Source organism: Anas acuta, chromosome 10 (genome assembly GCF_963932015.1).
Source record: "Anas acuta chromosome 10, bAnaAcu1.1, whole genome shotgun sequence".
Classification (NCBI taxonomy): domain Eukaryota; kingdom Metazoa; phylum Chordata; class Aves; order Anseriformes; family Anatidae; genus Anas; species Anas acuta.
Window position 1 is genome coordinate 1,177,962 of NC_088988.1, and position 11,427 is coordinate 1,189,388.

General features: G+C 51.8%; 1 protein-coding gene across 1 annotated transcript; it reads right to left on the bottom strand.

The window, feature by feature from the left end:
- Positions 1-1,369: 1,369 nt before the first annotated feature.
- Positions 1,370-11,163, bottom strand: CYB5B (cytochrome b5 type B). The gene is made up of 5 exons (XM_068693934.1): positions 10,945-11,163; positions 5,728-5,856; positions 5,174-5,200; positions 3,355-3,386; positions 1,370-2,375 (listed from the first exon to the last, which is right to left on the bottom strand). Exons 1-5 carry the CDS (start codon positions 11,104-11,106, stop codon positions 2,285-2,287), a joined length of 441 nt encoding a protein of 146 aa, XP_068550035.1. The 5' UTR covers positions 11,107-11,163; the 3' UTR covers positions 1,370-2,284.
- Positions 11,164-11,427: the final 264 nt, after the last annotated feature.

Genomic DNA, 11,427 nt, shown 5'->3' on the forward strand with positions numbered 1-11,427 from the left:
GAGTACCATCCCAGGGGCTCCTTTCCTCAGGCCAGCCTTGGGTTCCTAAAAGCAACCCATCCGACTGCTGCAGAGGGCTCTGGGCTCCCCTGACCTCACCCCTCCAGAACAAAGAAACATTTGAAAAGCAGCCCTTCCGGATCAAAAGCCCCACGACAAAGTTTCTATTCCACATGCAAGCACTTCCATGATTTTGTAACCTTTTCTTCGATAAGCTACACCGAGCCCAACTCCCCCACCATAATGCTTTCCAGACTTTTAACCATTTACGTGGCTTTTCCAGGGATTTGTAAAAGCCAAAGGCATTTGGTGTACGGCACAGCCACAGCGTTAATTCACTGCAACAGCACCAAACGCACACGAGAGCTCCCATAGGAGCATGCTCCACCTTCACCCCGTGGCACCACGCTCTGCCACCCCCCCGATGCGATGCTGTGTGCACACTCCCCAGGACACAGCGCGGATCCCACACGTCCCAGGATGCAGCCATGCAGCAAACGTGCCAACAGCCCCGACAGCTTGGTGCCAGCAGCTCACCCTCAGCACAGCCTGCTCCATGTGGTGACTGTCCCTTTACACTGTTAAATCCGATCTCTCCCTTCTCACTTTGTCCTCGTGTCTGTTTGTTTGTGTTAATTCTATGAAGTCAAGCAACAGACCTTGTGGGATCAATTCCAAAGCCTTCCAAAAACCCAAGCAGCTCAACTGATCTTGGATATAAAAATCTCACGTTACGCTGTTGAGATCTATTTTCCATAGACTGATTAACTGACCCACTGCTTGCTTTAAGACCTGTACGACTATGTGGCCTGTCACCTTTATCCTTTAAAAATATACCTAAATGGAATTTATCAGACCTTTCCCACTGTTTTTTCCTCAGCTCAAATTTATACTCTTGCTCTGCTTTCGTTAGGATAGAATAAACAGACATCAGGCCATTTTTAAAAGGTGGAGTGTAACTCCAAGTGAGAAACTCTTCTGAGCAGCCTTCCAAGGAGCACGGCGATTTCATGAAAGAGAGAAGCAAGAAAACCACAACCGACAGGAGGTTTTCACAGCCGGGACCGCAGCACATTGCTTCCCTTTTGCTGCAGTTCAGAAAGCCGATATGCTTTGGACTAGGAACCGGCGTCAGACCACTGCAGGGTATCGGACACCACAGGATGAGTTTCCTTTTGTTAGCAGATCCTGAAACCACAGAGCAGCGTGCTGGAAGAGCTGCAGACATCCGTGCCTCACAACACACGAGGCGTACCTGACCTCTCCTGCGTGCTGCTGGAGGCTGGATGCAGGACGCACAAAAAGAGAAGAAAGGAGAAACGTCCTCCCCTATTCCAAGACAAAAACAGCACTGTGCACAAATCCCAAGTGGATTTCTTTTCGCTTTTTATTTAGGAAGAAGAGGCAGGATTTATTTCTTTTGTGTTTTTTTTCCCCCCATCTGGTGCAAATTCACAGGCAGTAAGAACGAGTTTTGTATCCAACACATGTGTTGGATCAAGACCCCAGGGAGAAAAAAAATCTCCCTTTCAAGAAGCCACATGTCAGTTCCCATTTCTGGCGTTGCCACACGCAGCACAAAAGCACCCAGACAAACCAGAATCCAAGGCAAAAATTGTTTCACAGAATATACATGTTAAAGGGACAAGTACAAATATTACAAAATGAACAGAATCACTTTTAAAATACTTATATTTGTTTAACCGTTAAAAACAGACAGAAAGAGGTAGCAAAGCTAACAATTTCCTGCTGTTCCAATTAGTGTAGCCTGCATGCACTTGGAAAGTTACAGTGGAACCGAATCTCTCAAAATCTTTTCTGGAAAGGACTGTAGACAACTCGCAGTTTATTTCTGACAATGCTACGTGAAGTACTGAGGCAAATCCACAGGCTCACTAGCAGCTGTTTCACGTTGTCTGGCTGAACAAAAAGGCATCGAAAGAAAAAGGTTATCTGCGTTTCACTTCAGAGAGCGAGAGAGAGAGAGCGCGAGAGAGAGCACAAGCACGCACACGCCGGGGAGACCACACACACGTAACAGAATAACAGGATGCTGCGCCTGCCCTGCCCCAGCCAGAGGAAGTCATGGAAGGGCCGCAGGTCCCAGAGTTCGGGCAGACGGTTTGGTATCAGCTTGGTCCCATGGATATCAACACCACTTGACAAACCCAAAGCTAGAAGCGAGGCATGGAAGGCGGAGGGAACTGGAACCCCGCGTGCTGCATGCATGCACTCTCTCTCACACATGCTCTTTCAGGCTTTCTGAGGTCCCAGCGAGGTGAGCTCACGATGATCTCCCTTCCAACATGTAATAGCGATACATCAAACCTATGACCAGTGCTCCGAAGATGGGGATTAGCCATGTTGACCAGAAGCTACGGGGAGGGGAAAACAGCAACAAAAAAAAGACACCACCCACGGACAACATAAAAGAGAAGAAAGTATCAAGTTAATAAATCATTCGAGATGTTCGACACTCGCTACACGTCTGTTTTCCCCCAGGGAGCTCTCGAGACCCATCTCCCACCAGCTCGCAGAGCACAGTCCCGTGCTCAGTGCTCTCCTGTTCCCTGCGAGAGGCCCCTGTGACTGCAAGGATGGCTTGGTTGCTTATAAAATAGCAGCTGGGTTGCTGAACTTTCCAGCCTGGCACATACAGAAACCAATTGGGGTTTTCTGTTGTTGTTTTTTCTTTTCTTAAATAAGCCAGACTGTAATTTGTGCTATACAAACAGCTGCGTTGACTCAAGCATGGAAATTGCTACAGCTATCCCACAATAAATCATCCTCGCGCATAAACCTGAGGCCACAGGCTCACCTTCAGCAGCCTCCTCAGCAACAAATAAATTAAAAGCTAAAGACTTCTGCATCGGCTGTGAAAGACCAGGACCCTCTTCTGGTTGTGAGCACTGCTGCATTTTCAACTAAGCTGTGCTGGTTGCGGTAAGACCTTCTGAAAACCCACACATGGCTGCGTTGCATCATGCCTGGCCTGCAGCGACCACCCAAATAACCACTGCAGGGAAAAGGGAGCGCAGCCAGCGTTGTGTAATACGAACACGTGGGCCAGAGGATTCGAGCTGCACTGCACCAGGACGCCTGCTCTGCCCAGCGAGGAGCTGGGGACCTCTCACTGCCTCCACCAAGGGAGGTGCACGCCCTGGCAGCTGACTCGGTGCCATGCAGTTGGGCAGCTTCTTTTGGAGCACCTGCTCGCCGGCAGCACAGCGCAGGAACAGCCTGCAGGGTTTTTTCCTGCCCATTAGTGTTGCTCTGCAGTTCTGTGAATGGAGACTCCCAGCCCCTCAATCTCTCACTCTATTTATTTATTGTTACAATTTCTTTGTACGATACCTTGCTTGGCCGGAGGATGTCACATTTTGATCCTGAAAGAAGAAAGAGAGAGTTAGCAGGGCAAAAAAGAACCATGACACATGTGGTGCTAATAAAGGAGACTGCAAGACCGGACATGTGCTTACAAACAGAGGAAAAACAACACTCCCCCTCCTTTCCCAAACATCCTCTCCATCACGGGCATGGCTGTTTCTGGGGGCGTTTGCCTTCCTCCAAACCTCCACATTATTTCATCAGCCCAATCCCTCCCACCTTCAGCTTCACACTGGCACTTTAACCTCTCTCAAAATATGGTCTTGCTCATCGCCTTGCAAACTGGTCCGTCCATTTCATATGATACGGACGACGACTGATGGTCTGAGGCAGATAATTGTTTCCCCATGATCGCTTCCCCAAAGCCTTCTGTCCACATCCCCATTTGCTCTCCTCCTGCCTGGCCACCAAAGCATAAAACCATGAAGGTTGATGGTTTTCAACTCTTCCTTTGCTTACGACCTGCTTCCAAACTTTCGTATTTAATTTTTCACAGAACTCTGAGAATTTAAGTACGTTTCCCAACCAACTGAAATTCTTATTTAGATTTTTATCGACTCTGCATCCTCTTCCTCAATCACTGTTGCTGCTCTGCAGTTTGATCAGTATCTGCCAGCCAAAAAAAGTCACCTTTCCTGCCCCTCCTAAACAGTATTACCTCCACTCCTTGGGCATCTTTGCACTTTCTTTTCTGCCACAGTACCTTCAGTGGCTGTTAAACATTGACACTGATCCATAGGGAGTTACCTCTAGGCTGAATTCTAAGAGTATAACGTCACTACTTTAAAAAAAAATAATAACAAAATAAATAAATAGGGGAATCCGCATTACTGATGTCTATCTCTTGCTGCTGACTTTATATTTCAGACTAGCTTAAAAACAGATGTTGCACATTAGAAAAACCTCAGCTGTACATAAACCACTGAACTTTATACACTGAACAATACATTTGAAGGTGAATATACGCAGAATCACGCAGCCCCACTTTATAACTAAGATTTGCCTTTATCTATCCCAAGTGGCTCTTTCTATGGCTGGCTATAACAAGCAAACACTCCCAAGGGCTTCAGTTACTGCTCTCTGTTGACAGCTTCCTTATTGATTCCCGGTGCTCTGCGAGTGGCCCTGCTTCGAGCGACAGCTAAATGAAAGCGCTGTTGAAGGCAGAGCTGTGCCTGGTCCAAGCCTTCGAGCCAGGCAAGAAGAGAAGCCAGTTGCAAGGCACATGTTTACCTCTCAAACTGCATTCTATTTATTACCATTTCCCTCTCCCCATCCGTTTCAAAGGCATTTCTGCAACCCTGGGTCCCGTTCTAATCCAGGAGTACCTGACTTTTAACCAACACCGCTGATTTCTAGGGCAGTTAACAGAGAATTCTTGTTCTGCAGCCAGCCCCGCGGTGGCTGTCTGCTGGCTCGGATGGAACACCATGAACAGTTCAGTGACCAGGACACAGCAAGTACTGCAAAAAACGCTCTGTGGCTTGTGGTGTAGAAATAGCATCGCTGATGTCGGGGAAGAGAGGGCACAAAAAAACACTTCAAATTTCACCGAGGTGCCTGCCAAGCTTCTGAACAACAACAAGAAAAAATAAAAATAAAAAAGGAATAATTTGCCTAGGAGATCTATTCCTTATGGACTCTGTAAACATAAAGCCACAAGCTCCATAAGGAAAAAAAGAAAGCAAAATAAAAGGTGTTTGAAGACTTCTTTGTTCGCTTTGTGAACATAAAATAGTTTCCTCAGCATTAAATGAAACGGGATAGTAAAACACTAACAGCTTACCTTAGAACCTTCCTTTTTACGATCATGCTGTCAAGGGGAAAAAAAAAGAAGAAAGAAAAAGATAAGCGAAACCCAAAGTCATTATGCGGGAATTGTTCTGTACACAGTCCTCACCACACGGCCAATTGCCTGGACTCGTTTTCAAAGCAGGCGGACCTACAGCACCGAAAGGCACCGACTTTGCAGCAGGCAGGAACCCGCTGTGTGCCGTGCCCCTGTGATCTCTCCCCCTCCTCAGTTCTAAATCTTAAGGCAAGGGGAAGTTGTGGTCTCACCAGCTAAGGAAGGCATGGGTTAGATGAGCTTCCTTAAGTGCCATGGATTTAACCGTAGGGAGAAATCTGTTCTAAATGGTGGAAAGAGAAGACCGAGCTGGTTTTGTTTGCTCAGCAGAGGCCTTCTTTCCTCATTAGAAATCCTGGCCGATACAGAGACTGGGTAAAAACGGATCTTGCACGTCTTGGTGTGCGTTTACTGGGTTGCAAAAAGGAGAATCACGATTTGTCCACCCCATCCCGTGTCTGAGAGGGCTGTCCCACCCCACGGGGCCTTACCGGGTGGACCTCCCCGATGTAGTACTGCTTGAGCATCTCCCGGGCGTCCGTGGAATGCCCGACGTCTTCAAAGCTCTCCGTGGCATCTTTACCAGCTTGCTCGAGCAGGACCTCTTCTCCACCCGGGTGCTGCAAGAGAAGACTTCAGGTGAGTTAGCAGATGGGTTCCAAAGAGCCTGAGCAGCCCTTCGAGCCCTTCGCAGGCGTTATGGATGTCTCAGGATGATCAGTCAGAGCTACCAGAGACCCAACTGCCCAACCTCTCTCCTTCAGGGCACAGCAAATGGTGTGTGCTGCACAGCCTGGGAAATGCCTTGCATAAAACAGAAATCCTTCCAACGAGGCAAAACCCAACTTGTAAATGAAGCCCAGCTTTGACCCCCACAGCCAAGCCATCTTTTCTTGATTCTGCAACTGATTTGGGCAAGAAAATAACACAGGAGGTGTATCCTCACGTGGGTGTTCATGGGCTTCACTGCATGAATCAGACTCACTTGCAGAGGAGCCTCTCCAGTGCAACAACCCCACTGCCAGCAAAGCACGAGAGAACGCTGCCTTCGCGGAGACCAGCGGAACAAATGATGTTCTGCTTCTTCAGATACTACAAAACCCAGCAGTATTTGGCAGACAGCCTCTCTCTGCACACAACTGTACTACGAGGAGTGGGGAAGCACAAAGGAGAAGCACATCACGTTTCCTAGTGGCCTAAGAAGCCACAACCATAATGTGTGCTGGATAGAGCCCAGTGCTGGTGGAGCTACAACTACCCAACAACCACAGGAGAAAGCACAGAAGAACCAACAGAACACGTTGCTGCTCGACATCACGTTCTGCTTTCAGGAATCCCCAAGTGTTAACAACAGAAGTCGCTCCCCAGTGACATGGCCACGGGCAGCCCGAGCAGCCTTGCAGTTCCCAAGCATACCTGGAGCAATTCTCTGCTCCTTCCCGGGCCGGGCTCTCCCCTAGCACTGTCAATACCAGGATTCCCGGAACAGCCTGGCAATAGGAGGCACCGAGCACGAGGCCAGCGAAGTGCAATCTCTTTACGGTGTGTATGGGAACAAACAGTTCAGTTTGAACTCGCAGCTAATCCAGTTAAACCAATAAAGCCATCAGGCTGCGGAGCGCACACCGGGACCAGCCCAGGTCTGCAAGGCAGCAGGCACGAGACGCACTGCTCGAGCAGAGGGGACGTGCTCACTGCTGCACGAGATTCCTCTGACCCCTACAAGCCTGGGACGGGAGAAGAGATGTCAGGCTACATCTCAGATCAAAGGACTGAAGCACCTGTTTTTCTCTGTAATAGATCATTTTCTCCTTCCCACAGACACAGACCAGTTGTCATCGCCCCTCTTCCTCCAGCTCGTTTGTTTTTGCTGCCAGAAGTTGAAATATTCTCACTCGGCTCTCACCCTCATACCAAACCTCCTCGTGCAGACACCAAAGCAGCCCAGCTGTGTCCTGCAGGGAGTTGCTGCCAGCTCTGCAACCCCACATCACAGCTCTTCGTTCCGAGTAACCCCCTGCACTGTCCAGGCACGCAACATCATCGAGGCGGCGCTTTCTCAGCAGCCACGAAGGGCAAAGTCTCAGCCCAGCAGGCAGCGGGGTAGCACTCCAGTTGTGAGGTCGCCTTCGCAGCGACCCCAAGCCAGGCTCCGCTCTGCTGCCCCGCACCACGCTGCCTCTTCTCCTGCTAGGGCTGCTTTGATCTCCGAGGGACTCAGGCAAGGACTGCCCCGGCAGAAATCCAACCCAGCAGAAGAGGAGAGGAGGCGATGTCCTGCTGGCAGCCACCAACGAGCTCCCTACAGCCGCGGGTGCCTGTCCCTGTTCCCGCAGGCAGCAGCACCCCCAGCTCACACTTTGGGACCTGGCTGCAGCAGGAGGGTGCTGTACTTGTTCTGCACAACGTGCACAGGCAGTAATTCAATTTTCAGCTACTTTATAAGCACGCTCACAAAGATCCACAGAAACTAGGGGAAGAAGGGCTGACCATTTACTTTTAGCTCTCTACAGGAAGTCCTTAGGGACGGCTCCTCAGAAATCGCATTTCACGTGGAAAAACGTCAGAACTGAGATTTTGAAGAGATAACCTTGACTTCCTACCCAGCCATCCTCAAAGGGCTGACAAAACCCTGCAGTAACAGGGCACATGGAGCAGCTCTCGGCTTTCAGGGGCAGCCAGTCCCTGCACGCCCAAGGGATGAGAAAAACAGCAAAGTGCGAGAGAGAAGAATGTGAAATTTTACTGCTCTTTATGTGTTTGTTCTGAAGCTTTGCTAAACCCACAAGTAAGAATTATTTACTCATGTACGATCATCCTTAATTGTAATCTCCGAGCCAAAATAAAAAATAAAAAAAAAAAAAATCAAAAAGCTTGTGGGACGTCGTGTTTCTGAAAGGACTCTTTAGTCTAGACAGCCACAACTGCAGCCAGACAGCTCCTACCTCGCCGTACCCGCGCACATGTATAAATAGTCTGCTTCCACAAGTCATTCACCCTGCCACAAAGCTTCCAAAAGCCACAGCTCCTGCAGAAAAACACGAGAACTGCGAGAAGCGCAGCGAGCTCCGAAAACGAGATGTACTTCCAGAGGAAATAAGGGCTGAGGTGAAGCCTTCCTCCTCCTGGACAGGAACGGACACAAGCAAACAGGGACCAGAGAGGTGGGCCCGAGCGCCAGCCCGCAGGGGTCCCCCTCGACATCAGCACCAGACAAGGACGAGCACCCAGACACACGGCACTCATCCAGCACACGTCCTTCGAGGCTCGTTGGACATGGAACAGGCTTCCCTGAGAGCTCCTCTGCAGCGCTGCAAGTCAGCGTGAGCAAAACCAGGTCTCTGCCATCCCTCCTCCTCCTGCCGCACGGAGTTGGCTGCAGACACACCCGAGCACGCAGGAATTAAACGCAGAAAGACAAAGGAAGATATTCGATATTGTTTTCCTACCGCTGGTGCAGCACAAAGGTAAGAACTTAAAACCTTGCTGCCTCCTTGGTGTGAGCGACCATCTGACACCTCCCTGCCTGTCCCACTTCACTTTCGGCTCAGATGAAAAGTCTCACATCTAAGTTGTGGCGGGCTCACAACCAAGTGATGTTCTGAAGCAACACACATCCCGACTCCTGTGTGTACGGAGGCAGAACAAATCCCTCTGCACAGGAAAACTGGCGAAAATAATAATGCTACAGCTGGTGCACAGGTGGAAAGCCACAGCTGGTAGCAGCGGTGTGCTGAGGGCACGTGTGAGCAGCACCAGCCCTCGGAGACCTGCTAGGGAGGCTCGCCTGCCTTCCTCCTCTTCCCCGCTGATCACTCACAGCTCCCTGCCGAGCCAGCCCTTCTTGCTCCAGCAAGTCTGCACTTGCTCTCCTCGCCTACTGCCAACAGGAGCAATGATGTGGATGCCAGAGGTCCAGTTACCCAGATTTGGAAGAAAATGAGACAATTCCTATAAGGCTGCCTTGGATTTCAGGTAATCCCACCTCCCTTCAGGCACCTGCAGGCTTTCTGGAGCACACCACCTCTCACAAACACTGAGATTTCAGCTGCCCTCTCTGCATTCTCCGTTTTGTTCATGCCCTCGTAATTCAGGAGACTTTTGCTATGTGCTAAACGTCTTAACGTGGTGCCTCTCACACAGGAAAACCCCCCTGTATTTCAGGGAACACCCAGGTTTGGGGTGGCTGGCTAACAGCTGGCCTGCTGCTCCCAGCCCGCAGGGACACGCAGCAATATTCGGCAGCAAGGCTTCCTAGAGATAACGCGGTCACTCCAAGGCAACTCCAGTGGAATTCGGCAATCCTGTTCAAATAACCCATGGCCAAAGGCCAGGAAAGGCAACAACCAGACGCTGCTTCAGTGACTACACGGGACCAGGGGGAAATACTCCCCGCTGAAACCCTGAGAGCTGCAGTGGCAACTCAGAGCACTAAGGCAGCACGGTTTATCAGCCAACTGTAACCTTTAAACACGGCAAACATTCCTGGTTCTGATCAGCCACACATTGCTCTGCTGTCACCGCGCTGATTGCAGGGGGGTAGCAGATATAAAGCACGTTTCTGCCGATAAATCAGGCCTTGATCTGTGCTCATAAACTTCACCACGTCGGCGAGGGGTGCACATAGCAGACTGCTGTGCTAGCCATGCTGCCAGTTACCAGCGCAGCCTCGCTGCTTCTCTTCACTAACGTGGGAAAATCTTTATGCCAAAAAGCCAGAAATGGGATAAAGGGCTCCCCAGGTGCCATCCTACACAGAGACTGACAAGAGAAAGGCTGGGATGAGCACGTGGCAGCCATGCTTGGAAACACGGCGTCATTCACACCACGGGCCTGGGGGCAAACACCTCAGAAATGGGATTTGTGAAGAAGAAAGGCTTTGGAGATTTTTCTACCTCTTAAATCTGAAAAACAACAAGCAGCGGCTGTAACGGAACACTGCGGCAAGGTGAGACAAGGCACGCGCTTCTTGCAGCTCCTCCTAAGCCCAAGGTGCCTTGTTATTTAGAAACAGGCAGCGAGCTGCTTTTCCACGTTTGTCTTCCCCTGACTCTACCTAACCTTCTTGCATCCGTGACGTCCTTTGCCAAGAATGGGCTGCTCCTGTTGTGTGAACAAACACCATTTCTTTGCTTTGAAACAGGCTCCAGCCAGCCTCCTTGATGTGCCTGGGTTCTTGTGCTCGGCGGTGAGATACAGGCAGGCACGAAGGCTCTCAGACGCTTGTGGACCAGCGAATGCTCTTCAAAATATTCAAAATATTGAAAGATTCAAGCAGAGCCGGCTGTCCCCACAGCTCCCAGGGATTTGGCAGGCGCTGGATGACCAATTTGGGCTACTGCTGGGGAACCCAAGCACCGGAGGGGGCGTGCATGCAAGGGGGGGCAGGCAGCTGCCTGAGCAACCCTCCTGCACCAGGGGGAAGCTCCTGGTGTTGCGGCCTGACCCTTGGCCATGGATCCGAGCACCTCCACCGTGCCTGCAGCTGCATTTAGCGGCTGCCCGAGCTGGAGTCCTGCCCAGCAGGACCCCCCCCGGCTGCCAGCCCCCCAGCAGTGCCTGTGTCTGCCCCCCGCCGTGCTGGCAGCCCCGCAGGCCCCGCCAGGCCCCGCCAGGCCCCGCCAGGCCCCGGGGCGGCCTCCTCAGAGCCCCGCCAGGCCCCGGCCCCGCTCCCTGAGGCCTCCCCGCTCCCAGGCCCGACCCCGCACCTCCTCCAGGAAGCGGGTGACGTCGTACACGCGGCCGTGGATGACGAGCCAGGCCTCGCGGCTGCAGTTGCGCCTCGCCACCTCCTGCAGGGTGAACACCGGCCCCGCCGGCCCCGCCGCCGCCTCGCCGCCGCCGCCCTCCGCCCGCTTCCCGGCCTCCATGCTGGCCGCCGGCAGCTTCGCGCAGCGCACCGGATCGGCCCGCCGAGGCCGCCGTAGCCGCGCGGTTGGCTCACCGACCAATGAGGAGAGAGAGGACGACGCGGTGGGGTGACTCCGGGCACACGAAACGACCAATAGGAAGGGCGCGGGGAGAGGCGCGGGCCAATAGCGAGCGGCGAGAGGGAGGGGGCGGGAGGAGTGAGGGCATGCGCGGTGCGCGGGGTGAGGGCAGAGTAAGGGCAGAGCTGCTCGCTGCAGCTGGCGCGCGTTTGTACTCGATAAAACCCCAAATAAACCCCAAATAAACGATTTGTGCTTCTT